The sequence below is a fragment of the Aphanomyces invadans genome (assembly GCF_000520115.1).
Source record: "Aphanomyces invadans strain NJM9701 unplaced genomic scaffold supercont1.1, whole genome shotgun sequence".
NCBI classification, from domain to species: domain Eukaryota; phylum Oomycota; class Saprolegniomycetes; order Saprolegniales; family Verrucalvaceae; genus Aphanomyces; species Aphanomyces invadans.
In genome coordinates, this window is record NW_008580146.1 from 2,409,078 (window position 1) to 2,436,691 (window position 27,614).

At 54.4% G+C, this 27,614-nt stretch overlaps 13 protein-coding genes across 18 annotated transcripts; 8 read left to right on the top strand and 5 right to left on the bottom strand.

Annotated features, from left to right (window-relative positions):
* H310_00731 (hypothetical protein) lies at positions 1 to 2,149 on the top strand. Of its 4 annotated transcripts, XM_008863611.1 has the most exons (5): positions 1 to 535; positions 582 to 1,145; positions 1,202 to 1,339; positions 1,400 to 1,782; positions 1,830 to 2,149. In XM_008863611.1, the coding sequence occupies exons 1-5, from the start codon at positions 515 to 517 to the stop codon at positions 1,861 to 1,863; spliced, it is 1,140 nt and encodes a 379-aa protein (XP_008861833.1). In that variant the 5' UTR covers positions 1 to 514; the 3' UTR covers positions 1,864 to 2,149. The 4 variants fall into 4 exon arrangements, with proteins under 4 accessions (XP_008861833.1, XP_008861834.1, XP_008861835.1 ...); XM_008863612.1 differs by having other exon boundaries at positions 1 to 1,145; XM_008863613.1 differs by having other exon boundaries at positions 1,400 to 2,149.
* Positions 2,150 to 2,327: 178 nt separating this feature from the next.
* Positions 2,328 to 3,305, bottom strand: H310_00732 (hypothetical protein). Its single transcript, XM_008863614.1, has 4 exons — positions 3,226 to 3,305; positions 3,119 to 3,175; positions 2,735 to 3,068; positions 2,328 to 2,687 (listed from the first exon to the last, which is right to left on the bottom strand). The coding sequence occupies exons 1-4, from the start codon at positions 3,267 to 3,269 to the stop codon at positions 2,373 to 2,375; spliced, it is 750 nt and encodes a 249-aa protein (XP_008861836.1). The 5' UTR covers positions 3,270 to 3,305; the 3' UTR covers positions 2,328 to 2,372.
* Positions 3,306 to 5,059: 1,754 nt separating this feature from the next.
* Positions 5,060 to 6,416, bottom strand: H310_00733 (hypothetical protein). The gene has a single exon (XM_008863615.1). It carries the CDS (start codon positions 6,383 to 6,385, stop codon positions 5,411 to 5,413), a length of 975 nt encoding a protein of 324 aa, XP_008861837.1. The 5' UTR covers positions 6,386 to 6,416; the 3' UTR covers positions 5,060 to 5,410.
* A 182-nt stretch (positions 6,417 to 6,598) lies between these two features.
* On the top strand, positions 6,599 to 7,134 carry H310_00734 (hypothetical protein). The gene has a single exon (XM_008863616.1). It carries the CDS (start codon positions 6,661 to 6,663, stop codon positions 7,033 to 7,035), a length of 375 nt encoding a protein of 124 aa, XP_008861838.1. The 5' UTR covers positions 6,599 to 6,660; the 3' UTR covers positions 7,036 to 7,134.
* A 243-nt stretch (positions 7,135 to 7,377) lies between these two features.
* H310_00735 lies at positions 7,378 to 9,688 on the top strand (the record flags this gene model as incomplete). 2 transcript variants are annotated; one of them, XM_008863617.1, is made up of 12 exons in its annotated part: positions 7,378 to 7,851; positions 7,898 to 7,933; positions 7,993 to 8,103; positions 8,157 to 8,242; positions 8,300 to 8,455; positions 8,512 to 8,617; positions 8,681 to 8,776; positions 8,850 to 8,882; positions 8,943 to 9,036; positions 9,096 to 9,225; positions 9,272 to 9,362; positions 9,409 to 9,688. In XM_008863617.1, 12 exons carry the CDS (start codon positions 7,378 to 7,380, stop codon positions 9,514 to 9,516), a joined length of 1,521 nt encoding a protein of 506 aa, XP_008861839.1. In that variant the 3' UTR covers positions 9,517 to 9,688. The 2 variants fall into 2 exon arrangements, with proteins under 2 accessions (XP_008861839.1, XP_008861840.1); XM_008863618.1 differs by having other exon boundaries at positions 9,272 to 9,688.
* A 1,235-nt stretch (positions 9,689 to 10,923) lies between these two features.
* Positions 10,924 to 13,406, top strand: H310_00736. 2 transcript variants are annotated; one of them, XM_008863619.1, is made up of 7 exons: positions 10,924 to 11,410; positions 11,472 to 11,696; positions 11,754 to 11,968; positions 12,019 to 12,288; positions 12,331 to 12,410; positions 12,467 to 12,908; positions 12,958 to 13,406. In XM_008863619.1, the coding sequence occupies exons 1-7, from the start codon at positions 10,963 to 10,965 to the stop codon at positions 13,351 to 13,353; spliced, it is 2,076 nt and encodes a 691-aa protein (XP_008861841.1). In that variant the 5' UTR covers positions 10,924 to 10,962; the 3' UTR covers positions 13,354 to 13,406. The 2 variants fall into 2 exon arrangements, with proteins under 2 accessions (XP_008861841.1, XP_008861842.1); XM_008863620.1 differs by having other exon boundaries at positions 12,467 to 13,406.
* An 821-nt stretch (positions 13,407 to 14,227) lies between these two features.
* Positions 14,228 to 15,556, top strand: H310_00737 (hypothetical protein). The gene is made up of 2 exons (XM_008863621.1): positions 14,228 to 14,340; positions 14,389 to 15,556. The coding sequence occupies exons 1-2, from the start codon at positions 14,253 to 14,255 to the stop codon at positions 15,291 to 15,293; spliced, it is 993 nt and encodes a 330-aa protein (XP_008861843.1). The 5' UTR covers positions 14,228 to 14,252; the 3' UTR covers positions 15,294 to 15,556.
* An 880-nt stretch (positions 15,557 to 16,436) lies between these two features.
* Positions 16,437 to 18,006, top strand: H310_00738 (hypothetical protein; the record flags this gene model as incomplete). The annotated part of the gene is made up of 2 exons (XM_008863622.1): positions 16,437 to 17,509; positions 17,565 to 18,006. The coding sequence occupies 2 exons, from the start codon at positions 16,437 to 16,439 to the stop codon at positions 17,719 to 17,721; spliced, it is 1,230 nt and encodes a 409-aa protein (XP_008861844.1). The 3' UTR covers positions 17,722 to 18,006.
* Positions 18,007 to 18,373: 367 nt separating this feature from the next.
* H310_00739 (hypothetical protein) lies at positions 18,374 to 19,839 on the top strand. Its single transcript, XM_008863623.1, has 4 exons — positions 18,374 to 18,629; positions 18,686 to 19,218; positions 19,280 to 19,469; positions 19,528 to 19,839. The coding sequence occupies exons 1-4, from the start codon at positions 18,429 to 18,431 to the stop codon at positions 19,801 to 19,803; spliced, it is 1,200 nt and encodes a 399-aa protein (XP_008861845.1). The 5' UTR covers positions 18,374 to 18,428; the 3' UTR covers positions 19,804 to 19,839.
* A 434-nt stretch (positions 19,840 to 20,273) lies between these two features.
* Positions 20,274 to 21,917, bottom strand: H310_00740 (hypothetical protein). The gene is made up of 2 exons (XM_008863624.1): positions 21,266 to 21,917; positions 20,274 to 21,216 (listed from the first exon to the last, which is right to left on the bottom strand). Exons 1-2 carry the CDS (start codon positions 21,808 to 21,810, stop codon positions 20,406 to 20,408), a joined length of 1,356 nt encoding a protein of 451 aa, XP_008861846.1. The 5' UTR covers positions 21,811 to 21,917; the 3' UTR covers positions 20,274 to 20,405.
* Positions 21,918 to 23,100: 1,183 nt separating this feature from the next.
* H310_00741 (hypothetical protein) lies at positions 23,101 to 25,910 on the top strand. Its single transcript, XM_008863625.1, has 5 exons — positions 23,101 to 23,721; positions 23,777 to 23,926; positions 23,982 to 24,084; positions 24,127 to 24,364; positions 24,417 to 25,910. Exons 1-5 carry the CDS (start codon positions 23,108 to 23,110, stop codon positions 24,629 to 24,631), a joined length of 1,320 nt encoding a protein of 439 aa, XP_008861847.1. The 5' UTR covers positions 23,101 to 23,107; the 3' UTR covers positions 24,632 to 25,910.
* Positions 24,707 to 25,433, bottom strand: H310_00742 (hypothetical protein; the record flags this gene model as incomplete). The annotated part of the gene is made up of 2 exons (XM_008863626.1): positions 24,707 to 25,364; positions 25,402 to 25,433. The coding sequence occupies 2 exons, from the start codon at positions 25,431 to 25,433 to the stop codon at positions 24,707 to 24,709; spliced, it is 690 nt and encodes a 229-aa protein (XP_008861848.1).
* Positions 25,911 to 26,128: 218 nt separating the features above from the next.
* On the bottom strand, positions 26,129 to 27,201 carry H310_00743 (hypothetical protein). Its single transcript, XM_008863627.1, has one exon. It carries the CDS (start codon positions 27,191 to 27,193, stop codon positions 26,201 to 26,203), a length of 993 nt encoding a protein of 330 aa, XP_008861849.1. The 5' UTR covers positions 27,194 to 27,201; the 3' UTR covers positions 26,129 to 26,200.
* Between the last annotated feature and the right edge of the window lie 413 nt (positions 27,202 to 27,614).

Genomic DNA, 27,614 nt, shown 5'->3' on the forward strand with positions numbered 1-27,614 from the left:
GCGCCGCCCAGTTCGCAGGGTACGCCCAGTTCTATGCATCTAGCACACCTGCACGACCCCCTCCGGTGCGTCCACCGTTTGCTCCACAGCAAGCACAGCAGTACTCGTTCCAGCGTCCGCAACAGGCGTACCAGTATGTGCCTGCTCAACCGCAGGTGCCTCCTCCACGGCCACCGCACTTGGCGGGCCCTCCACCGCCTCGGCCGATACCAGCTGCTGCGCTCAACAATAGCCGATGGAATACGATTCCATCTGCAGCAGCAACAGCAGCTCCCAGTACTAGTTCAGTAGCGTCTAATTCCTCCCCAGCTGCTCAGTGGCAATGGAACACAGGAAAGGCCATGCCAACTCCACGGCCGCAAGCATTTAAATTTGAACCTTCTGTGACCATCGCCAGCGCCCCTCCTCGGCCATACAAGCCATCCAAATTCCAAGACAACCCCCCTCCTACAGTCGTAAGTAAGCCTCCACCTCCCCCAGCCACCGCCGCTCCCGCCACCCAAGGAGCAACCCAATGGCCTGCCTCTCTCAAGTCGTACGTTGAACGAGCGTTCGCAAAATGCCGCACTGACGCCGACAAGGCCATGGTTCAGTCGATTCTCAAGGAGAAAATTACTGCCGCGACAACAGCCAACAAACTATGGACAAAGAATTGGGACGCGGAAGCATTGCCGTTGCAGCATGGCGCGCCGCCAGCCGTCCCCTCTGCGTTACCAATACAGCCGCCCCCTCGTCCAGCCCCGCCAATGCGCCCCCCTCCATTGCGTCCTCCAATGCTCTCCGGTGGCATGGTCCCACCCCGTCCGCCCATGACGGCCATGCATCCTCCGCCATCGCTAGGCAAACCCTCTCCATTTACCGATAGCTTCATCCCGTTAGACCAGTCCAAGGGGCCTCTTCACCACAAAAAGGCCACGAAGCGAAAACACAATGCGGACTCTGGCTTTGACGACGGCGACCACAAAAAGTTGCAGCGCCAGCAACGCTTTCTCAAAGACAGCTTCCACGCGAATGCGCATCGAACGCCTGACACGCCGTCCGGCCCGCTGCAAGTATTGAACGACGAAGGCGAATTGGATTACGACGCCATGATCATTCGGGGCACGTGCCAAAAAGTTGAAAAAGACTACTTGCGGCTGACATCCGTGAGTCCCGCCCACCGCATCGTCGCGACCGCTCACGACCGTCGTGTCTGGCTTAGGCGCCCCACCCGTCGGCCGTACGGCCCGAACCCATTCTCAAGAAAGCGCTGGACCTGGTTCGACACAAGTGGAAGGAAGGTACGTGTGATTACTTGTATGTCGTGAGCCAAATGAAGTCGATTCGCCAAGACTGCACGGTACGATGCCGCAGCGCGCACGTCCATCGTCTCACGCTCGAGCATGGCCTTGGTTTTCAGGTGCAGCACATCAAGAACGACTTTACCGTGCTGGTGTACGAGACCCACGCCCGCGTGGCGCTGGAAGAAGGGGACATGAATGAGTTCAATCAGTGCCAAACCCAACTCGCGCAGCTGTACGAGCACGGCATCGACGGCAACCGCGCCGAGTTTTTGGCGTATCGGATTCTGTATTCTATTTATGTGTGCCTCCAAGCAAAATCCGACAACTCGGGCAACGTTGGCATGTACCGCGCGTTGTCGCTCGTGCGCCCGACCGATCGCCAAGACGCGGTCGTGCGCCACGCCCTCGCGGTGCGGGAGGCTGTCTTTGCTAGCGACTACCAAACGTTTTTCAAGCTGTACCACACCCCGCCCAAAATGAGCGGGTACCTCATGGACGCGTACGCCAATCACATGCGGCTGCAGGCGCTCAAAATTATGTGCAAAGCGTACCAGCCATCCGTGCCGATGGCGTTCATTAAGTCGCAGTTGCAACTGGAAGGGAAGGAAGGCAAGGCATTTGTCAAGGAGTGTGGGCTTGTGTTGGTCCAGGGCTTGGCCAAAGCCGACGCGGCCATGGACTGCAAAGCGTCTGCAATCGTCAGCGTCCTCAAAAGCAGTGCCAAGTCGCTCCTCTAGTGCGTCGGCGGCGGCGGCTACAAGGAAGCACTCGTTGTACTTGTGTCCAGAGCGATTGCTTGGTTGGTCAGTAGCATATATAGAGACAATCGGTCCAACTCATAAATGAACGTTATGTTTCGCGTCGCATGCCTCGACACCACCGATGGTCCCCCCGGTGTCCCCACTCCAGCGCCGACAAATGGTGGCCAACATGAAGCTGTTTGAGGCACGACATTCCACGCAGCGCTCCACGACTGCGACTGGGTGGTCGAGAGCGCTGCAACTAGTGTCGCTGATGGCGGATATGGTGGGTGATGCGTGAGAAGGACAACAACGAGGAGCAGCATTTCGGGTGCATGTTGTACATGCGTTAATCGAGTGGTTTTTTCGAGGTGGTTGCAAAGGGGAGGACCGCTGCAATGTTGCGGACGCTGAGGCCTTTCTTGGTGACGACAAACTCGTGCGCGCACGCAAACTGGATCCAGTAGAACGTTCCTGCGCCGGAAAAGAGATGCCAGAACGCATGCAGATGCAGTGGCTTGACGATGGAGCAGAACTGCTGATCGACAACCCACAAGATAAACCCAACCGCGTACAGGTAGAACCCTCGCTGGAGGATCTGCGATTGTAGCAAGTCGTGGTGCGTCGTCATGAGGTGGTAGCTACGTACAAGCAGACCAATCACCTGTAGAAACACGGGTTAGAACTGCCCAAACGACGGACCGAGCGTACCAGAAGAGCATACGAGATGATGAACGGCACGATGGACTGGCGAAAGATGATCATCAGCACCGTCATGAGGGCACACAAGCCCAGGACGGTCCACTTCATGCCGGGGATGTGGCGCAGCGTGACGTAGTGAAAGTAAAAGCACCCGTACAGCATGGGCAACTCGTCGAGTTGCTGGCCCACATGGGTCAACGACGAGTGAAACGCAAACGACCCGCTGAACACGATCAACGGGACCCAGTACGCCCGTCGAATCGACGCTGGTTGATTCGACTCCAAGAACGCTTCGCTCGACTTGTACATGGCGTAGACTGCAACGGCGATCCACGGCACATTGCTTCACGAAACACGTGCATGAGATTTCTCGTTGGGTTCGGGACATGGTACCTCCACGTGTTCCACCACTCGGCAATATAGTACGACCACGCGTAGTTGTCTTCACACCTGCATCCGTGTGAGTCCGCGTCGCTCAGCATTCAAATCCCTCGCCGCACCAGTCCATGTTGCTCGTGACGGGTCCCCAGAACCCATGCTGCATCGCGGTTGCCGAGATCGACGATGCAACCAATTGTGTTTCGCAACCGACAGTCTAAAAAAACGCATTTTCTCACAGTGGACATTTCAAATGTGTGAAACAATCTTCGATCCGTTCAAACGGCAAATGGACACTTCATAGGAGTGACACGATCCATGTCTTCTCGCAGTGCCATATGCACTTGTATTGTCGCACGAGTGTTGGGGGTACCCCTTGAAACCACGACTTGGCGTCAGCGCACCGACGGGTGTAATTGGGCGTACGTCAGGGCAGTCGACCCCTAATGGTTGCTTTGGTTGGAGCACACTGGGTCAGAGATCGGTATGCTCGAGGAGGATGCGAACAAGTATTCACAGATCGTTGCTTTGGTCGGGCATACACGCATCCCTTCGGTGCTGCTTGGCTCGAGCGCGCATACCATCTCTGCGGAACATCCATCGTTTCCTTTTCAAACGTGGGCGTGTTGCCGCCGCGACCTGTGCGTGCTGCTTAAGACCATAATGATTTTGTCTGGTACAATGATGTTTAAGACACACCACGCGATGCATTCTCCTGGTGGTTCGGATCTGCGTTGCTGCTTCTCTGGACTCAAGGTCCAAGCAGTTCGAAATTGCTTCACAACCATTGACGCGCTGGATCATGTCTGATTTAAGCCATCTCATCGAGAATGTTCATCGGGACTTCCCCGAGCAAGCGACCAAACCATCCCAGACGTGTTATGTGGCAACGGGCAATCCCCGAAGCACACATTTGTATGCTGCCCGAGTCTGTTATCCACAAGATGCTCCTTGAAGTGTGTTCAAGTTCAAGAGGATCGATACAACGCTATGACCAGCCCAAAAATCGCAAACGATCCAAGAACACAGATTTGAGGACGTGGCGTCGTTTCATGTGGCCTGGGCCAACAGCACAAGCTTTCGAGTACGACATGGGCTAGCCACGCCGTTCAGATGGCTAGGAAATGGAGAACTACTGTGAAAGAAGCATGTAGCGTGCTGGAAGACGAGGCAAATGGGGTTACTAGTCGTTAGGATTGCGATGGACCTTCGGACTGCGCCGTTGAGCGGGCCAGCTGGTCGACTCGATCATTCCAGATCGACTCCCAGTCTTTCTTATCTGTGTGGGCCTTAACGTGCCGCCATAACACGACCCGTTGACCCCTGGCGTGGTTCAATTGCTTCAAGAGGTCGATATTCTTCACCCTACGGAGGACGTTGTGTGGATTTGCCATGGGTCGAAAGGATCACTTACTCCTTTCCATCTGCCTTGCGCCAGTTCTTCTTGATCCACGTGGGCAACCATTCCGTCATGGATCGAATCAAGAGCATGCTGTCGGAGAAGATGTACAAGGGCAGCCTCTGGCTCGGATCTTGGACGTTCGCTCGCTTGAACGCTTCCAGTGCCGCCAAGTATTCTGCCCTGTTATTCGTGGCAGCAGCCTGCACTGTCGGTAGCTTCTCCGCCACATTCCATGCTTCATTATGCGGGAACACGCACGCAAATGCCGCTCTGCACGACGTCTTGCCGTTGTCAAGTGCGCTGCCATCACAGAACGCCACGAGCGTCGATGGATCGCGAGGGTCGGGGTCAGGACATGCCATAGTGCTAGAAGCTCCAGGAACTTGGGTGTCATGTGTGGCTATCGAAGCCCTTGCCTCCGTTCGCGTCCGGCATGACTTGTGCCACAACGTGGCCAGTCTGTTGCGAAGCATCTTGACAAGGCCTTCGAGGCCAAGGAATAATGAAATATTTATTCAATATCATTTATTTACAAAATCCAAGAATTCTACAACCTGCAGTTATGAGCACCAACGGCATCCAAGGAGGCATACACAAACCACTATAATAAGCAACATATCTTGAATGGCTCCTTCGCCTGCTGACGCCCACTGCGCTGACTCCGTGCATGCGCTACCCCTTCCCAGGTAGATGATGGAGGGGCGTCTCGTAGCTGGGCTCATCACCGCGATGCAACTCGCGCCATCCATGGACGGGACGTCGGCACATTTCTTTGATTCGTGCACTCGACGAAATTCTGCCTCTGAATCATCCATTTGGATGTGTAGCAGAGTCGCTGCGGGAGGCGCTCGCTCTAGCACGGGTGTTGCAAGGTTGCAACGCGGGGGCATATGCATGGGATTCGTTCACATTCCACTAGAGATCGTGGAAACGGAATTGGGGTTGGCATACAGAGGACATCTTGAGTGGGACACTGGTCGAATCTCATGCTCGAGCTCCATAAGAAGTGTCTCGGTGGCAGGGTCGACAACTCGCAAAATGCGATACTGGTTGTGCTTTTCGGCTTCGGCCCACGAGTCGCAGCGGTCTTCAAAGAGCGGATTGTTCCACGTGAGCTGTCGCTCATGCAAGTGAAAGAACGACGACTCGAACTCAGAGATGTAGATGCAGATGTGGTGGCCATCGTATGGCTGGAGCTGTACGTCCGACGACACCTCCTCGAAGAGCAGCCGTTGAATGGATCCACATTCGACTGCACAAACGACTTGGCCATCGCTTGACTTCTCCATGGTACATGTGGCACCAAGAAACTCCTCATAAAACCGAGCAATGCCGAGAGCAATGCCTGATCGCACGAAAAACTTGATGTAGGCCATCCCCATTCCCAGAGAATGCGCGCCAGGTTGGGTACCGATCGCTTCGACAGCGCTGGAGTAGTCCTCAGGAGCCTGAAAACACTTGAACACATTTCGATTTGGGCAGAGCAGCTGGATATGACGGTACAAGGATGATGCATTTGCAAAATCCCACGATGCGATCGACGGCGGAAGGTGGTTCGACCGACAATTCTTCCACTCGTGCGGGTAGGCTTGCTTGGCCACATGCTCTGCAAACTGATCTAAGTCGGGGTAAAACAGGGCGATTTCCCCATTGATTCGTTGGCCCACGGGTTGGTCGGGCAAGACGTGGAATTGACTGAGCCCGATATTGGCGTGCACCATGCGTTGAACACGTGGATCGCGTGCACATCCCAGCACGTTGAGGTAAAAGATCCCAGATGAAGTCGCGTCATCTCCACTCTCTTGAATGCTCAAGTTGATGTGCTCCAACAGGAGGACGTTGCCATCCGCGGTCGGCCGACTTCGGTCCGTTGGGCGCATTCGGTCCCTGTGTCGTGGACACTTCGACAGGTAATTGATCTGGTATCAGTTCTTCTTCATTTCGGATAAATTATCCGTGCAACACATGATGACCCCTGCCGTACATGCAATTTCCAATGTACGACAAACATACAATTGAAAATACTGACATGAATGTACTTTGTACCTTGTCTCGTACGAAACATCGCCCACGTCCAGATGCATGAAGTTAAGAAATTGCACAACGGTGCCTGCCATCCACGGTTGGCATTGAATCTGGTCAACAGGCCATCTTCATGGCGCTGCTGCACGATGGCCGGCGACCAAAGCTTGTGTGGGACCACGCAGACCTGCGAGACTGGATCGCGTTCGGTTGCTTTCTGGCCGCTACTTTCCATTACGAGCCAATGCCGAAACCATCACCCATGAATCGACACCAACAGAACGATGCCGTGTCGAACGTGATGGAGGTCGTGACCAAGTGGATGGCCTTGCTAAGAACGCCGAAAGCTCCTGCAGTACGATTGCCCAAGTGCGTCCTGGGCAAGGACAAGATGACTGTGTCGGGGAAGCCGATCCCGTTCACACGATCCATGTCGAAAGTCGCGCGAACACAAATTCACGTGCTCCCGACAATTGACGAGCAGTCGCTGGAAGTTGAGTCAATGTAGTTTGTCGAGTAGATTGTGCTTGTAGCCAAGGCACGAACAACGTTGCAATGTCGAATACCTAATTTGTCGTAGGCGCCGCACCAGGAACGGTACTCTGGGCTATTGAAGGTAGTTTTGCTTGCTCAGGCATTCCGCGTGATGCTGGGCTGTGTTCCATGGCCGCACATCAGCGACGACAACGTATTCGAGGTGTGCAACCGCATCGAATCGGTGGCAGAATTAGGCGAGCACACGGCTCCGATGTCCCTTCGAATGCCGGTTTTGATTGGATGAAAAGGAAGAGGAATTCTCTTTTCATTCGTGATTACTTCGGTAAATAGTCCAATGGATTTTCGCTATGTAATGCAATTGCCCCGTATTGATTCCACGATTCCACGCGGCAGGACGAGGGACATGATGGAAGATGTGGCGCTGTATGCGATCGGGCTGTTCCAGGTGTGGTTCACTCCTTACGCCAAAGTAGAAGAATCGTTCAACTTGCAAGCCTGCCATGATTTGCTCTACCACGGCGTGAACCTAACGCAGTATGACCATTTTGAATTTCCCGGTGTCGTGCCACGAACGTTCCTTGGTGCGTTGCCCGTCGCCCTGCTGTCGTCTCCGTTCTTGCACTTTCTTCGCCCGTCCAAACCTGCCATGCAGATCCTGGTGCGCTCGTCCTTGTGGACGTTGTCATTTCTTGCGTGGCGCACGTTCAAGCAAACGATCTCAACACTCCACGGTTGCGACACCGGCGTGTGGTTCACCCTCGTGTCAATGGTGCAATTTCACGTTGTGTATTACATGAGTCGCACGTTGCCCAACACTTTTGCATTGGTAAGAAATCGGCGTTGGTTCTCGTGCATGCGCGACGATCCTGTAGATGCTGGTCTTTGTGGCGTACAGCTTTTGGATGAAGGTATTGTAGTCCTCTTGGTCAAGCTCCAAACATTCGTCTCAATGGCATGGGCACAATAGAACCAGCCCAAGGCTTTTATCGCGCTCATGAGTATTTCCACGATTGTGTTCCGAGGTGATACGGCTGTATTGTTTGCTCCAATTCTGCTCTCGATGCTCGTCACTCGTCAGGTCTAGCCCCACGCGCCACACCAGGCCACCACCCGCATGACGCACATGCATAGATTTCGTTCGTCATGACTATTGCCACTGGTGTGCTGTCGACAGTCGTGGCACTTGCAACCACGATCTTTGTCGATTCATTCTTTTGGTGGGAATTCCTATCGTTCCTTCCGGTCAGCTGGAAAACTCACCCTTCCTACTCTAGGCAACGGTGGCTGTGGCCAGAGGGAGAAGTCCTCTGGTTTAACACTGTGCTGAACAAAAGCCACGAGTGGGGCACCCACCCGTTCCATTGGTACTTTGCGTCAGCGCTTCCTCGCATCATGCTCACGACCGTGCTGCTCTTGCCCCTCGGGGCCACGTACGCACCACAACTTCCTCCGCGTTCAGCCTTCAAGTCCTGTCCCGGTGGTGTAGATCTCTGGGCTCAGTTGTCAGTGGCTCGAAGTCCATTCCTGAGATGATCCAGACCTTGCGCGCCGCAGCTTTTGTGGATTCCGCCACCTGCAAGTATTTTGTTCCGGTACATGTCGTCCTGCTCCCGTGAATTGAATTTCATCGGTGGTGCTGGTGGTGGTCGGGCTAGGTCGTCCTGTACGTTTTCCTGTTCTCGTTTTTGCCGCATAAGGAGCTTCGGTTTGTGCTGAACGCGGTCCCGATGCTCAACTATGTGGCCGCTGTTGTAAGTCATCGCTCCGACCTGAAAATTTCTTTCACCCCTCACCACTCTTCTGCAATGTGATCATTATATGTAGGGTGCAACGAAGGTCTGGCGTAATCGCACCAAGGTACATATGCAACATCCTCGTCATCCAGTTACGGCTAAGTCAAGGAACGCCCTCTCGCAGAATCGGTGGCCAGTGGTCGTCGCGCTCGGTAGTATTGTCTTAACTCTGGCTGGATCCGTTGTGTTCACTCTCGCGTCGCATGCAAACTATCCTGGTGAGTGCTTTCATTCGACGAGGGACCGAACACCCATTGCATTCACATGGAATTTCCAGGCGGCGTGGCCTTTCAACGGCTTCACGAGCTTACTTCTACGGTCCAGCACATTCCAAAGACGGTGCACATCGACGTTGCAGCAGCCATGACTGGCGTGTCTCGATTCGGCGAGCAATCGTCGACATGGACGTACGACGTGTCGATGTTGGACGCCTCTCTCATGCATTTTGGGCAGGTACGTCAAGACCGAAGGGTTCAATACGACGGCGCATTTTGCGCCGTTCGACTACCTCTTGACGGCCGACCCGTCGCATCCGTCCAAGAAGGTGCGAGGATGTCGAGCGGACGTTTTCGTTTTACGGAGATGCGTAGGAGTTTGTCGTGGTCGGTGTCGTCGACGCCTTCGACCGCGTTGACTTTCGTCGGTTGGCGATTGTGACAAAGGCGCATGTGTACATCCTGCAACGCATGGAATTGTAAACCACGCCGTCGACCTGTCGTCGGTGGAAATAGTCCACTTTATCGTCGATTATCAAAAGGATGTTTCTGCGTTTGAGGTGTTGCTATCCCTACAATGAATGGCAACGATATACATGCCGCGCTCGTCCAGACACACGTGCGAGCGATCTGACAGCGTTCTTACCAACTGTCGGGCAAGGGAACGCTTCATCTCTGCTGCCCTGGAGCTCACAATGCAATAGCCCGCCGATGCTAGCTCGCACACTCTTTGGCAGGAAGAATCGCTCCAGCATGCAGCGAGGGTGACCCCATCAAGGCATCCATCTCAACAGATCGAACGTCACGCCGCAAGGACAGCGCGACGACCGTTTCGTGTCGGTTTCATCGTGTCGTTTCAGGCCGCCCACGAAGGATCTGCTCGAGGCGGTTGGTGAAACCGCAAACGGCACGTTTATTTATAGGGCGGCGCGATGTCCCCAACCGCCTCAGTCGATCGTCACTTCGACAATTCTCTCGGCAACAACATGCCTCAACCACAAAAAGGAGCTGGAAGCAACAAGGGTGTGCACACCAAGGGTAAGGGCAAGGACCAAGACGCTGGGAAGGGTGGCAACCACCGCGGCGCGGGCTCCAGCAAAGGCGGTGCTGGCAACGGAGGTCGCTAAACAAGTCGAGGCTCTCCATGGCATACATTGCGACCACAGATCGATCCATTTCCCAACACTCTAGGCCACGACGCTAGGGCCAACAAAATATATCAATTGAACACTCCTTCAAATCTCACCTCGTTATTTATCCTGGTTCCCCACTCGGTGTGAGGATAGGACTCTGGGCTTGTCGCATGGCATCATGGAGTACAGATCCGTCAATGCGAGGAGCGGCCATGGGTGACGGAGACCAAACGCCTGAGCGCTTGATTGGTGTGATGTGCAGCGGTTCGCGTGGCGAAGTGGACCCAGCCCCGTTTGTGTCGCGCCTGGAACGATTGTTTTCCTGGAGGCTTAAAGGTTGGCCGGAGCACCCTCGCCCCCGAAAGAAGCGGACTCTCGCTTCACCTCCACCTTCAAGAATCATGTTCAGACTAGCGACATTTCGATGGACCTATTTCAGTGTTTGACAAGGACGACGAAGGACGCTCGAGGACAACTAAGCCCCTCAGGAGCGCTCAGCATGGACGTGCTGGGATCGAGTAACAGTGACGACTCCTAGATCAGGTACACTGCATGCTAGCGGGAATGCATCGCCGCCGTCCGCTCGACCTCACAGCATCATACGGCACGATCGCGCATGCGATTCATGTCGGATTAATAATTCGTGGCCTTTTTATAACATTCGGATTTTCCTGTACAAACGTTGAATAAAGTCAAGAAAGGGTCCATTATATTATTAATTGAATATCGCGTGATCATGATTCTATTACATACGGTCGCTCGACAAGCAATGCTCTGCCACACTTGAACTTTTCTGATGAAGTACCTCGTTGTGCCTGCCGCGGTGGCTGCGCTGGCAAACACACTCGGTGCCCAAAAGATAAACGGATGGTACCCTTGCAACCTCCGCACGTTTGCCACACCTGCGCCGGCCCCTTCGCCGACATCGTCTGGCCAGGCCAACAATGTCGAGTCTCTGACCTTGCGTGGATGGCGATTTGACGACCAGAACCCTGCAAACGCCATCTTTCGTTCCCTGATAGTGAATCCCGCGACAGATATCTCCATCACGTTGGGTGCGGCTGCCGCGACAAGTGCTGAATGTGCTGAGATCACGATGCCACTGTGCCATGAAGGAATTTGCGCCTCCAACGGTACAATCAATGTGTTTGTCAAGCGAATGCGAGCCGCTCGTGGTCGCAGCAATGCCAGCGCCAAGTCTCTTTGGGTGCTTCAAGGCGGCCCTGGCGCGTCCTCCGTCAATAGTACGCCGACTCTTGTCTCTCGATGGCGTGCTTCGCTCTTGACTGGCTAACTCGTCCGCAGTGGAAGGGATCATGGCCGCGCTGTACGACGCCCCAGGCTCGTACTTGGGCGGAGCCGTCGATGTGTACACGATGGACCATCGAGGCACTGGCCGAAGTGGATTGTTGTCGTGTGTGGCATCTCAAGTCGAGACGTCCGGGAGCCCGACCAAGGGCAGCGTGAACTCGCAGAGTTTCCCCGCCTGCATCCAAGATGTCAACACACAGCTGGGTGACGATGCCGATGGTAATTGCATAAACTTGTAGCCCTCACTTCCAACACGCGTGTGTTTTCTGGATACAGTCAACTTGCTCAAGGCGTATTCGACCACAAGCGCCGCCACCGACTTGTCGAACCTCATTTCGCTCTTCGGCACGACGGGAGGCGAAACCACCGTGTACGGCGTCAGCTACGGCACTTACCTCGTCCAGCGACTCATGCAGCTTGGAAACCCCAACGTGAAGGGGTATGTGCTCGACGGGGTTGTCTCTCAGAGCGGGTCCAAGGTTGGCGAAAAGGTGCTTCACGCCTTTCCTCGTCCTTGCTTTGTGTTGACGGTCGCCTGTAGCTGTCGTTTGCCGACTGGTCTGTCAACATGAACGAAATCGGCCAAACTTTCTTGGCGCAGTGTGGAAAGGACGCGTTCTGTAGCGCTAAATTCAGCACCTCCACCATCCAAGACACCCTCAAGAGCATCTATACGTCGCTGGATGCAAAGCCTAAAGGCACGGCATGCGGGGCCTTCCTGCAATCGCTGAGTTCCATGCCGCCGTCATACTTGCTTCGCCAGCTCTTTGGCCAGCTCTTGCAATCGCAGGCCGTACGCAGTTTCATTCCGGTTCGAGGGCTCTCCTACGCCGCATCTCATTCTTTGTTGTAGGTCCTCATCTACCGCATCAACCGATGCAACTCGAACGATGCGACCGCTGTCTCGAACTTCATCACGGCGTATTACAACATGTACAACGCAACTCCACATGTACTCTCAGTCAAGGACGTGACATGCACGTGAGTAGCATAGGCGCCTCCGATGAGTCGGATGCGTTGGACTCGAGCATGCTGTACAACCTCGTGGCGCTCTCGGAGCTTTTCACGTTCCCAACGCCGACCCGCGCAACGCTGCAACAGCGATTTATCAACACATCGATTGCATCCGACACGTCCAACCTGGTGACCATGTACTGCCTGGCCAGCGGGGGCAAGGACCCTGGCTGTGCGTCCGAGCGGGTCGCTCCGTCCAAGTACCGGTTCATCTACCCCACGGATAAGTACTTTGACGTTCCAATTACGATCCCGGCTGGCACGTCCGTCCTCCTCATGAGCGGGCTCCTCGACCCACAGACGCCCCCCAAGTTTGCCAAGTATCAGCTCAACAGCTTCGTCGGGACGGCCAAGAAATTGATCGAGTTCCCCACGTCTGCCCACGGAACGATCCTAAACACACCCGTCACGCTGCAGGTACACTTCCATCGTCCCTTTTGCGCTTGACGGTGGTCTGGTGTTGCAGAACAAGGTCCCGTGCGGGACGACGATTGTCAGCAGCTTCGTCGTGGCTGGGCTCGATAGTTTGGACGTGACGTGCTTGGATTACTTGGCGCCGATAGCATTTACCGTCAAGTCGTCGTTGGGCCAGCGACTCATGGAAACTGATGACGTGTACGATGGGACCCCGAACAAGACTATTGCCCCGCGCATTCCTTCCCCCTCGAGTACCGACGGCGTGCCAACTTCGCATGCAGACAGCAGTAGCACGTGGCGAGGGGTCGCCATTGCAGCTATCGTCGTGGTTGTAGCGCTAGTCGTCGCGTTTGTGGTGGTTGTGGTGCGTCTGAGGCGCCAGGCCCGTGAGGCCAAGGATGTTCCTGCGCCCGAGTACGTCCTCAACGACCAGGGGGCCGCATAACCACTAATTCACGCTCTTCCTCCTGATATGTCGACGTCGGCGCTGTCGCCAACGCGGTGCGGTCAGAATCAGATGGACATTCGTAGAAGGAATACATACATTCCGTTTCGACCAACCACATTGCGCCAGCTCGATCTTGCGATTCATTGACACGCTGGCGCCACTGCCGCGAACAACAAAGGTTGTGTGTCGAAGAGCCCCTCCATCCCGCTCCATTTGAGGAAAGCAATGCATGCTCAAGGGGACAGGTGCCCATCTCCGACTGCTCCATGGCCGGGAAAAATACGCGAGTTGACAGGAATGTTTGTCTCGTCCATGTTTTGCGCGCTGGAAGGACCGGACAGGGGGCCATCGAACACGAGCTGCACAACTGGACGAAGAAACGCGCTTGAGGGCAAGCGGCCGTGTGATGAGTAGTGAGTTGGAAGCGTCGGAGGCACGAGGGGGGGGACGTTTGCTGTGCAAGCATGTGACGTGACGGGTAGAACGACCATCACTGTACTTTCTGGGCAAGGTGGTGGAGAATTTATTTTAATATGATGGCGTTGCAGGACAGTATACAAACCATCTATGTATCGACCCAGCGTTTCTCTTGTGCGCTCGAAGAACAAAACAGAATGTTGATCGTCTTCGAGAAATTCCCGAACATTATTGTGGACGAATGGCGCGGTCGACAGGCATTTCTAAATTCATTGTAGAGGTAAATGGTTCTTTAAATATTCTTTAAATTTAAAAGAACAGATCAATGTCCCGATCGGCCCGTTGGCTGTCGGAATACCAACACGAAACATATGAAAGAATGTATCGGAGATACCGTTCAGAGTGACTGTCGTTTGGATGGCGCACGATCTACAGTTGCACTGAACATTTCGGGATTCGCCAGAAGACAGAGAACCAAGATGAGCATTGACGCGCTTCCGAAACGACTAGGTGCTCCGCCGCAGCTGGATCCGCGCATCATGCGCATGGACTCCTTCCAGGACGAGAGTAAGAATATCCCGACCAGCCTCCACATCACGTCCGACTCTGTATCAGATCAACACCAGCCTTTCTTCCTCGAGAAGGGCCTCTTCGACATGGAGTTGGACCCGTTCAACTTCGAGCTCGACGACTTGGACCTGACAGACGACTACGATGAAAACTCGGCACCAACTGCCAACGTCAACGCCCAAGTTGTCAGCATGTCGCCAAGCATGCGCAACGTGCACATGGGAGGGCTTGCCACGTATCCCAACCAATACCTCAACTACGACTGGGCTATGATTACGCAGAAGCGAGAGCTAAGCCAAATCGCCCCACTCCCGTGCACATTCGACGACGAAGCACCCAAGAACGACGACAAAGAAAAACAAAAGCGAATTCCCTTTGCCCCCTGCATTGCGGCGCATTCAAACAGGGGCAACGCCCAACGACCAAGTGTCACACAGCGTTTACCAGATCCTGTCGTCAAGGAAGAGTCAGTCATCAAAGCCGAGCCGCTGGTATGTCGATTGACCATTTCCGCACAGCCGTTCACACCCAGCGACTCAAGCGAGATGTCTTTCTACTCACCATCTGGCGCTGCGCGAAAGATCTGCCTCCAAGCAGGGTGTTCGAACCGCGCCCGGTCCCACCAACGATGCAAGAAGCATGGTGGTGCTCGTCAATGCACGTTTGATGGGTGTGTCAAGAACAGCCAAAGCCGCGGATTGTGCATTGCCCACGGCGGGGGCTCTCGATGCCGCTTTGAAGGCTGCAAGCGCGCATCCCAATCGCGTGGACTGTGCAAGTCTCACGGTGGAGGAAAATTTTGTGCTGTCGGGGGTTGCAAGAAGAAGGCTCATTTGAAGCAGCTATGCCGCATGCATGGCGGCGGCGAGCGGTGCAAGGTGATCAAGTGCTTGAAGTGGGCACAGAAAAAGGGGTGGTGCATGGCCCATGCCAAGGAAATGGAGCACTGAGCATTTCGTCCGACAGAATTGCAAACACAATGTACACCATGCCTACACGACGCGACTGCCGACTCCACTGCCGCGGCGCTTCCATTCCCTGGTGCCATCCAAATACGAGCCAGCCCCCACCCTGCATCTGATGATTATTGAAATATGCACCCTCGTCGTAGTGCAGGACATGTATGCTATGAACTAAATTGTCGCGCGGTTGACCTCCAAAGCCGACCGCCGGCACTTCCTTTGCTAACATTCAGCGACGGCGCTGATTTGTTCGTGTCACCAACATCATGTTCAGGCTAGGCTTGCTGGTCCTCCCCACGAGCTGCTCAACCCCAGCGCACACTTCCATTTCAATCGTGAGAGCGAAGTCGCGTCCGCTAACTGTAGAGCTTGCAGATGGGGCAGCATCATTTCTTGCGGGTATGAAACAGACTGGTTGAAATCTCTGTGCCTTGTAGGTGGTGATGGTGCATTGTCAAACCGTTTCGAGTAACTAGGCCACGAACTGCAGAATACACGGCAGAGCCGGGTGCCGTCGCGAAGCTTGGGTGGCTCCCATCGTGCCGATAAGCCCACAGGATATGGAGTATCGTGATGCTCAACACAATGCCTCTCCAGAACGGCGCTCGAACGAAATGCCTTGATAGGAAGAGGTAATACCCTCCACGAGTCTTGGTGAATGGCTCGGACAACTTGGAGCAACTGGTTCACTTTCTTTGGCTAGTAGAATCACGTTCGACTGGAGGGGCATGACTGCAGGGGAAAGCCTTGCCCACCGGACACGCCGACGCCGCCAGCATCAATCAGCGCGGGGAAATTTGAGCGTTTTCGTGGAATGGCAAATACTGGACTCGTTTTGACCACGTTTCGAAGCAAAAAGCCAAAATTGACCATCTCGATTGCGCACTAGGACTATTCTGACTTTCGTACGACTCGCCAGCATCGTCATCACCTCTGTCGCGCAGTCATGGTCAGGTGAAGAGTGTGGAGATGGCGGTGCATTGCACTTCATCAAGCGTGTTGCTCAGTCAACCCAACGGGGTCCGTAGTTTTGGCATCGTGCTCTCATGATGTGTTGCAATAGATCAAGAGGCTATACAAACATAGTTAATTTGAGCGAGCGGGCACTATGTCGAATGTTGTTTTCCAGCAATGCCGTTTTACGCTGTTGCAGCAGGACGGTCGCGCGGCATCTTCACGGCATGGGACAACGGAGCCAAGGAGCAAGTGACGGGTTATCCATCGGCCATATTCAAGAAGTTTAACACTGAAGCAGAGGCTGAACGCTTTCTAAATCAGCATGATAACGTTGTACTTCGGAAACGCCCTCGCCTGGACGACGGCATTCCAAGCGAAGCCACGACTGTCGCTCCATTGCGCACGCGCCAACGAACTGATGCAGCTCCACTGGGAAATGGAAGCGCCGCTCGGCGACAACCCCACTATGTGGTGTCCAAAGGCCATTCGACGGGCGTGTTTGCAACATGGGGCGACGTTGAGGGTGCAATATTAAACTTTCCCCAGCCTGAGTTTCGCAAGTTTTCCACGAAACACGACGCCGACGCGTACTGGGCCCGGCATCGTCCCGAGCCAACTGGGTCGATCTTAAAGACGGTCCCTGTGGTGGCAACGTCGTCTCGCTCTCAGGCGGCGGCTTGTCCTGCGCCAGGAACAACGAATGCTCCACCCACGAAGTACTACGCATTGGCGAAAGGTCGAAAAGGCGTTCGCGGGATCTTCTCATCATGGGCAGACGTGGAACCCCATGTTACCAACTATTTCAACGCCACGTACAAGTCGTTTTCGTCGTTGGAAGAGGCGGAAACGTACATGCGTGCCCAAGCCGCTGTCGCGGTCGGAGGAACGATGGGCACCCTGGCCACTGACCCAGATCCCCTGGACCCTTCGACACTCGTGGCTTTCTGTGATGGAAGCGCCATCGGCAACGGCAAAGTCTCCTGCAGGGCAGCGTTTGCGTGTGTGTTTCCGCACAATGAATCGTGGAATGTGGCGGAGAAGCTCCCGATGGGGCAGGCTGCTGCTGCCACCAACAACAGGGCTGAGTACTTGGCGGCGCTGGAAGCGCTGAAGCGAGCAAACATCCAAGACCCGAGCCAAATCCAACCGCTGTACATCTTTTCCGACAGCATGCTGCTGATCCGATCTCTTACGGAGTGGCTGCCAACATGGATCAAGAACAACTGGCGCAAAGCAGACGGCGAAGCGTACGTCATGAAGAACTAGAGCCAGAACAACATCACTGTGTTGGATGGATTTTAGGGTGAAAAATGTCGACTTGCTCCATCAATTGACGCTGACAAGGGGCAACAGGCGCGTCCTGTGGCATCATGTCAAGGCCCATACGAACAAGCGCGACTGGAAATCCATTTGGAACGACAAGGTCGACCAGTTGGCGCGGGCGACAGCACTGTCCTAGAGCCATCCTTTCGAGTTTGACCGTCTTGAACAAGACAACACTCGGCAGCAGTGTGTGCGTCCTTCGCTGTCCATGCAAGTTGTGCCGGCAATTCCGCGAACGTTCTTCATGTGGCACGTTGTCGCCAACGCAGACGTCATTTGTGTCGGTGCAAAGTGCACTAGGAATGCCATGGATGTGTATAAAACCGTTCACGCCGACTCTCGATTCGGAGCACTGGCTCAACATGGCCTGCAGACTCTCCTCTCTCGATCGTGTTCGTGGTGGAAGGGGCAGAGAAAACCATCGTGATAGCTCTCCAGTGATACAGATATTCACGTCGTGTCGAAGAGCTAAACAGTCGATGGCGAGCAACGAGAGACTCGTGCTACAGTGTCCACATCCCGATGCTTTAGGAATTTGCCACCGTGACGGCGCCCTTTCTGGTTACCCATGCAGCTAGCGTGTGCATACAGGTTGCCTTGGCCTAAACAACTGACGCCTCCGCGCAGTCCATCGTGTTCGCATCACGACCACTCGCTGCTCCCGTGCCACCGGTGGGTTCAACTTGCGGCGACATGCATCGGATTCCTGCCTTTTGATTGGTCCAAATACTCAGCCAGTCATTGGCTCAGAAAGGACACCGACGTCGTTATCCGGATGACAGTGGTGCGTGGCAGAGAGACTAAAGGTCACAGCCGCTCCCTCGGATCCTCCCAACCGTGCCGATGGCCCCACGCTCCCCCGACGACATGGCCGCGCCGCCCAAGGACATGTACTTTGGAAAGTACGTGTCCCAGGTAGGTTCCAAGAACCTGAAGCTGTACACGTACAAAGGAACGGACCATTCGCTTATCTACAAGCATGTGCTGACCCCGATGAACAACTACCTCATCCAGTTCATCCCGCTGTGGCTTGCGCCGAACACGGTGCGTACGATATCATTTACTTGCATCCCCAATCGTCAGCATCGCGTCGGTCGTAGATTACATTGTTGGGACTCATCGCTGTCACGGTATCCCACGGGATTGTAGCGTCGCACTGCCCCAACTTGGAAGGCGACGCCCCGACGTGGGTGTACGTGTTCTCGGCCGTCGCGCTCTTCTTCTACCAGACACTCGACAACCTTGACGGAAAGCAAGCCCGGCGCACTGGCACGTCCAGCCCGCTCGGCCTCCTTTTCGACCACGGATGCGACGCAATCAACTGCACGGTCGGGAGCATGACGATGTCGGCCGTGGCTCAGTTCGGCGTTGGCTGGAAGAGCGTACTCATGGTGTTGTGGATCAATTTTGCGTTTATCGGGGCCACGTGGGAGGAATACTACACCGGGTCGCTCGAACTGCCCATCATCAACGGGCCGACGGAAGGTGTGCTCATCGGGGTCACGTTGAAGCTCGTCACGGCTGCGTTGGGCACGGGCTTCTGGCGCGAAGAAACATTCGTCGACGGTATTCAGAACAACACGTTGTTTTTGTTTTTGATGCTGGCCACGAGCTCCATCACGGTGCTGGGCAAGTACGTCGATGCACCTCCATCGTTGTGCTCGTCTTTCTTGGGCTCAAAACTTCTTTGATAGCATCTACAACGTGGCGCAAACTGTGTCCAAGCAAAAGAGCTCGCTGGTAGTCGCCATGACACGACTAATTCCGTTCGCCTTGTTCAACGGCCTTGCCATCTTCTGGGCACTCCACTCTCCGTCGAACGTCCTCAGCGTGCACCCGCGCATGTTCTTGTGGACGACCGGGCTCCTCAACAGCAAACTTCTGGTACGTCCCAGCCATGGTCGTCCTCTAAAGGACTCCCGTGATGACGGCGTCGTCGTAGCTTCACTTGATGCTCGCCCACTTGTGCGAAGAAGAGTTCCACCCGTTCCGCAAGACGCTCGTCCCGCTCTTCTACGTGGCCGGCCACTACATTTTCTGCCATGTCCAAGGCATGCTCGTGGTCGGGCAAGAGGTCGAGTCGCTGCTCGTCCAAGAGTTTTTTTACATTTCGCTCGCGTCGTACGTACACATTGTGTTCACCGTCATCATGGAAGTCAAGACCGTCCTGAACATTCCCGTGTTCACCGTGCCTGCGGAGAAGCAAAAGGCCCGGTAGATGTCACCCCCTTGAATGCACGTTCGTTCGCATCTCTGGTCTTGCATTTGGCTAATGTCCCTCTGGACACACACACAACGACGCGAGCGACGTGCTTGTGCTTTTTTCTTTCGCCGACAACGACCCCCGTGGCGAGTCGTGAGGACGTCACTTTGGACAACAGTACCAACGCCACTTCAGTCTGGACGGCGTTTACAAAGTCCACACGCACTGGCGACGTATGAAGTGGTCGAGGCATTGTCAACGACACCGACGTCGAGCGTCCACGGAAATGGGAATGGCAACATATTTCGCAGCCGTTTGTAGTCCAATGGACCAGTTGTACTGACGCAAGTCGTCCAAGGAGGCACCGCATTGCCATCTTCCCATATGCACAAAACGTCGTGCCGCCAACACAAACGGTTGCCACGTTAGGCAAGGCGGTGGCGCTGACGCATATTCTCCGCGCGCCACATTCCAACTCGGAAGAGTACTATACGTATAGGCAATATATAAAATCCATTCGAAGTTCGTCGCTTCGTTACTCGGGTTCATCTAGAGCACATTCCAAGTCGGAAGAGTACTAGGCAATATATAAAATCCATTCAAAGTTCGTCGCGTCGTTACTCGGGGCTCATGTAGAGATGTTCAATGTTGTCTTCTTCGTAGGTCGAAAGCAAGTGATACTGCATCTCGACACGTTCTTCTTTGGCGCGGACGTCTTCAAATACCGACACAAGCGCAATCACGCTCAAAAAGAGCATCGCACACAGCGCCACTTGATGGACCCACAGCGTAAAGAGCCCGAGGATGCCGCTGCTGCACCACGTTGCAACCACGTCCTTGTGGGTTGTCGCCACGGACTGGCACGCAGCGTTTGTGTAAAACGCCGTTTCTAGGGCTTGCATGGCCGCCAGTTGGTCCGAGATCGGGTCCAAGTAGCCCACTTGCAGGCGCTTCCGGGTCGCTTCCGGGAGGGTCTTGGCAAATTCCTCCAGGGACTGCACGATCGAGGCCGCATCGTGCAAACTCGCGTGGAAATTGGCCATCGTCGGCCCAAACAACGTCGCGTTGGCGGGACACTCGACAAAGAACGAAATGGCAGAATCGTTGTGGAACAGCAACTTTGTGTTTGCGACAGGGGCGACACAAAAGTCGGCCGACTCGATCGAGTTGGACAAATAGATGCCAAAAAGCCCATGAGACGACGGAATCACGACAAGGATTAGAAACACCGCCATGCGTAGCGCCGGGGACATGGACCACCCGATCGCGGAAATCGCGAGAAAACACGCTAGCGTCATGGTCAAAATGATCCCGTTCGTCGACGACTTCATCCAAAAGTACGCTTCTTCCCACTGGTTTGCTAGATGCGAAAAGTTGGAGGGCAGGCCAGAGGTCGAGTTGGCAAACGAGTGCGCAATGTGAACCAATCTACCGCCACAGGGACGTCAATAAACACAAAGAAAACAGTACTGCGTACCGCATGGCCTCCAAGGAAAGCTCGCTAGCGTTTGCCGGTAACGAATCATGGAACGACAGCAGCATGTCGTCTGTGTTTGCTCGCACTTCTTGCGCGAAGACCGAGACGTTCGTCCCAATGCCATGGATAGAGTGAAATGTGTTCGAAACATTGTGCATGCCATACGACATACGGTGAACGCTGTAATCCACTTGAGCTTCGGCTAACAATCCCCCCAAAGCACTCAACGCGGTGAAACCGAGCAAAAGGACGGCAAAAATGTCGTTTGAGCCTTGGTGGGTCCAATTACGTCGAAGACGAGTGTACGCAGCATATGACGGAGGGGCGCGGCTGGGGGTCGCCGAGCCCAATGCCATGACACGACGAACCACAATCAGGAGCAACATGGCCATGATGAGAACGCCAACGCCAAAGCACCCCAACGTGACATGGCGCAGGAATTTCTTATACGCTGGGTCATAGGGCGAGAAGTTCTCAGGGCCACCAAACACTCGATGGAAGTCATGAAGGAAGCTAATCGCTTCATCGGCGGCGCTAAAGTTCATCGTGACGGCGCCGGCGGTTGGGACGAAGGCACTTGCCACCTCCGAAGAATTTCGATCGATCTTTCCGAAAGAAACGAATGCCCAGGACAGAATAAAATACAAATTCCATACTCCTTACAAAACTGGAATATTACAATAAAATGAAGGACGAGAAGAAGTCCGGAATATATTATCCGGGAACCTAACCCTCGCCAAATTTGACAAAAATCTTGATACATTTTTGCGAAAATTCGCTGACTACCGAGTCGCGTCGCCATACCAACACACACCGAAACTGAGGCTGCTCTGTCAGTGGCAGCATGTTCAGACCCCTGGATGCCAAATGCGCAGGGAATTATCATCTCTACGGCAGCCTTCATGACTCGCATGCATGGCTCGTAGCGTCGTATCGATAAAGTAGATTGCAGTCGCCGCACTAAACTTCTGCGGACCCTGGCCGCAAACGTCATGCGAAATACGACCAACCGCAGTGTCCTATGCGGTATGCACGCTGAGAGATGTCCATCAATGCAGCGCATTTCCAAACACGCTTCGTACGATCCAAAGGTGCCGTCGCGATCGCGCAACACGTTGTTCTCGACAAACCTCGCTCCTGCTGTGCGCGTGCTAGAGGTAACAACCCCAACAGCGTTCAAACCACGGCCAAATCGACCGATGTCGGTTTCCGGTCCATCACCGTGGGCCCATTGACTGAACTCAAGTCGATCCCGACTCCGGTCACACAGGCTTCGGCAGTGGCCGTCTTGGCTCTGCCAGCAAGCAATCGCGTTCCTTCGTCGCTACGACGTGCCTACTCGCTGCTCCCTGGTGCCAATGCGCAGCCGAGCTGCCGTTCAAGTGTGTGTCAGCGCAAAACCCCCTCGTGCCATCGACTGGCATGCCTCGTCACTTGGGTACATGTAGACGTCATCCGTGTACCGTATCGGCATCATTCATGTTGACGAAACGACGTCGCGTCTGATTGGCTAAATTGGGAAAATGGGTCAATACATGCATTTTCGCATATCACACACCAAGCAAGGAATTCTCCTTGTACGATGCGCTGACGTCACGGGTGGCATGCCACAATAGCATCCTCGGTGTGTGCTCGATCCTCGAGGAAAAATGCCACGTCAAATCCGCGGCCCTCGTATCCTTTACTTGCCCTCGTTTCCAGCAGCGATGAGCAAGAACGCATAGCATTTTTTAAAATGACCCCTCCTCATCTGGACACCGCCTATAGTTTGTCCCAGTGACTTGTTGACCCACGGCGTGATAAAAAAAGCTCCATGGAAACCCTCATTTCGTTTTGGCCATCATGGAACAATCATTGGAGAACCTCTCGACATCATCGAGGTTGACCGCGATTGAAGCGGACGTCCAAGCGTTCCTCGCGTCCCTGGAGACGCTAAAGAAAACCACCACCCTCGCACAACGGAACCACGAGCGCAAGAAGCTGTACAAGATTGTGGAGTTCATTCGGTTGGACATTGAAGAAGAGCTCCTAAAGTTGCACGAGTCCCTTCTGACAGAGCCTGGCGCGACTGCACCGTCCGATGAATTATCTCAGTGCAATGATCCGATTGTGGTAGGCTTTGCCACGCGCCTGGACACCCTTCGCACGCTCTTGACCCTGGAAATTCAACCGTCGAACCGATCCATCGTCGAAAAAGTGTACATGTTCGTGCGAGCCGCGACCTTTGCGCTCATCATGTTTGGCGGCTTCTTCATCGTGTGCTTTTTGGTGCCTCTTCGATGGATGCACTTGATTTTGCGAAAACTTGGCGTGCCCAACTACTACTTACCCATGGATTGGCTTCAAACTGCGTTCGGAATGGCATTGTGCGTCGCGGCGGGCATCCAAGTGTCAATTTCTGGCCGAGACAACATGAAGATGGAAAATCTCAAGGACTCGACGATCCTCATGTTCACGTAGTGTGCCGTCCATGCGTTCCGTGGGACGCCACTCTGATTCATCTCCATGTAGCCACGGCTCCAACTTGGACGGGCTCATGATCCAAGGCACATCGCCAACGTCGCTCAAGTTTATCGGGAAAAAGGCCTTATTCATGCTTCCCATTGTCGGATGGGGCTTTCGTTGGGGATTTGGGAACATTCCCATTGATCGATCGAATCGGTACTGCCTTCGTCGATTGGATTGTTAGGACACGTCACCAATTCCACGCTCGCAGGGAAGCGTCGAAGCGCAGCTTGAAAGCTCTGGCAAAAGCTGTGATCGAGTATGGTCGGTCCGTCGCGATCTCCCCGGAAGGGTCACGGTCTAAGAGCGGCCAAGTACGACCCACTCGCATTGCTCCATGCTCAATTTGCATCTAGTTGCAAGATTTCAAGAAAGGTCCGTTCTACCTTCAATCGGATGTCAACAAGTCGATCACCCCGGCTGTCGTCCACGGCGCGTTTGAGCTGTGGCCGCCCGGTCGAATCTTCACGCTGTCCGGGAAAGCGCATGTTGAGTACCTTCCCCAGTTCCAAGTCGACCCGACCAAATCTCGCAATGCGAACCGTCTCGCCCTGCGCCGCGTTTACTTGACCGCGTTGGCCAAGCCCGTGCCAGGTTCATTTTCGCTACTCAAACCATCCGTAGTCCTGATGTGAGGCGTGTGTAGACGACTTGTCTACAACTCCAGATGCCCCCCACGTCCTTCTGCACTTGTGGTGCATTCTGTTCCTTTGGGTGATCATTCCCGGAGGCGTGTCCATCATCTGCGCGGCGATTTCAGGCGTCACCAGTGTCCTTGGGATCTCGACGGGATGGGGCACTTTTCAGTTTGTCGCGTCCGTGATGGTGGGACTGGAGACACTCATGCATTTTACATGTTAATGAAATATATAACACGAGGAGGGCAATATGGAATCTGTGCGCAAGCCTTGCTCGTCTGTCGATGAAGAAATCTTGCTACTTGGCCGCCGGCGTCTCTGTAATGTCCCTTGCGGCGTCTTCTGCGGCAGCTTTGAATGGCTCGGCGGGCGACGTCGTCGACGAATGCGAAAACAACCGCTGGGCTTGTACCGCCGCCTCCAATTCGGGTGTGTCCACCTGGGCCTCGTCTTTCGCCATCTCGGCCACAAACACATTCGCGTCTGCATATCCCTTGACAATGTTTCCTGCGTGCTGGCTCCGGCGGAGGTATGATCCTTCAAGTTCATAGATCTGCTTCTCCAGTTGGGTCAGTTCTTCCTGTTCGTCCGATCGCTTGCCCATCCAAGCTCTCAGTTCCTCATCCATCTTGCGCGTTTCTTCGTCCATACTCATGGTCGCTTCAGCCTCGTCGTCCAAGACGTCGGTTTTGGCGATCTGGTTGGGGGCAGTGTTGACTGCTTCTTCGTGTTTGTGTTTGGCGGAAGTGCCACCTCGCGGCGACCGACGACGACGCACAGCGTCTGAATGGGACTCTTTTGAGTCGATATCTATCGTGGGGACTGTATTCTGCCGAGGATATCGTCGAAGTGTGGACTGCTTGACGGAAACTGCAGCTTTGGATTTCTTAGACGGTGGCAGCGTCACTGGGGTTTCGTCGACTTTGCGCTTGTCAGACGTGGGCGACTTGGAGTCACTGTTGCATGCGCAGGAGCACTTTGAGCACGCCGTACATACTGCGCACCGCCGCGCCCTGCATCGACATGTCAGCTTGGCCCAGACCTTGGTGCCTCCCGAGGACGCCTGTGACTGTTCGGATACGGGTTTCGGATTATCCGGACGTTTGGGCGATGGGTTGTGCGATGTGGCGGCAGCGGCATCTTCATCTTTCGGCGTCGTCATTGAACTCTGGGGAGGATCTAGTTCATTCGTGCGCGATGCACGCCGTCTGGCACTAACAATTTCGTATGTGGACCCGCCTTCCGTCGTCTTGGGCCAGTGGTTCGAAGGTGACATCTTTGTCGACCCGTCGATTGGTTGCAAAGGGCGCCGGGGTAGTTCATTGCAGGCGCATTGGCACTTTATGCACAATTGGCAGTCCGTGCATCGTCTAGCCTTGCAACGACACTTGACAGGCGCGGTCGTCTTGGTTTTCGTTCGCTTGTTCGACTCGGGGACAGACTGCACGGGCGCCGCCGCCGCAGCATCCATCGCCTGTACTACTCGGGTGGTTTTAATGAGCTTCATTCTCACCTGCATTCTTACGACATAAAATTCGGATAACTCCAACATTTTTCCGGACAATACGAGTCATTTCGACGCTGCATTGATAGTGGATCCTGCCGTGATGCGGTAGACGCCGAGCTGGACGACAACCCAACGGGGCTCCCTTCGCCTTTCCATCCATACTCTGACAACTAACCCCTCGGTTGTCACATTAGCGTAACCTCAAATCACCAATTTGCGAGCACATGAGTCGGTGTTTACATTACGAATGCATGGGTTTCGACTAGCCAGGGACAGGCACACCGTTCATTCTGCGTGGAATTTGACCACCTGCCCCTTCAGCACCAACTTTAGCATCAACTTGCCGCCATGGAAGAGCCCATAAAGCGGAAAGCACGCCCAGAACGTCAGGATCATCCAGTAGAATCGCCAGTTGAACAGCGTTTGCCGAATGTCCAAGCTCAGGCATTGCTGGGCGGCCAAGAAGTTTGCCGGGAAATTCATCGCATACCACGAAAACCATGCGTTGAATGGATTCATGATTGTTTTGGCGACGGTTCCAGCAGGCTCGTCCGAAAAGCGCTGCTCCAGAATTGCCTCGCCCACAGCGTGATATCCCTTGGTTTCCCAGAATCCTGCGACCACCTCGTCACAAAATTCGAGCCGCACGAGCCATTTGGCGCTTTTGTATCCATACAATCGAGGAAACCAAATGCGGACGCTGCCATGCTCGTGGCCCAGTGGCTTCCTTTCGCCCGTCGCACTCTCTTCGACCTCGAAAACCAAATATCCTTCATTGGCCTCCACCGCGGCTCGTGGTAGCGACGTCGAGTACTTGTCCGCCCCATATTGCACCATAGACTTCCATTTCGCGTTGGCAGCATAAATCGGTACGATAGGCGCAAGAAGCGACGACACAGGAATGCCTCGCAGACGAAGTCCAGGAAACGACCAACTCGTTACGCAATGAAAATCCATGGCGTCCAGAGTGCGCACGTCCTTGGAAGCTTGAATATCCGACATTTTGATGTACGAAGTCGTGCTTCCGTGTACAACTTGCAAACGCCATGCATCATTGAAGGCAAAGTGGAATCGACTTGGTCGAATGTCCAAGACAAGCCACGCTTGCCCTTTGGTTTGACCAGGAGGCAGCGATGACTCCAACGATTTGCGAACTTTGACTGGTCGTTCTTTTTGCCTCTGGCAATGATTCAGCTTCTTTTGGACGTGCTTGCGAACGTTCGGGTCATTCTCGTCAGGACCGCCGTGGTTCCGCGGATGCGACGTAGTGGTCATCATGATTTCGTCATATTATTTGAATGAATTGTTCAGAGAATGTATTTCGGAATATCCAAGTTTCCCATGTACTGATTCAAGAGAATATTGTTGGAAGTCTTGGTTTGACCATTTCTAAAGTGCTCTCACCAAACCGACCCAACGTTCAATTGCGACCACCAGACCGTCGCCATCACGAGCTGCGAGGTATACGGCCCTTGACGTACGGCTACGACTCCGGGTGCGCTTGGTTCTGGCAACCACAAGGCTCCTTGCCTCGACTACCACCACGATGTCCTCAATCCTATTCAGCGATGAGTGAATGTTGAAGGCGCAACGCAGCCCGGGAGATGATGGGCACATGAACTGATGTGTTTGGTCATATCGATACAATCCAAAAGCGAAATGGATGCCGCCACTGTGGATATCTGCCATTGGCATACCT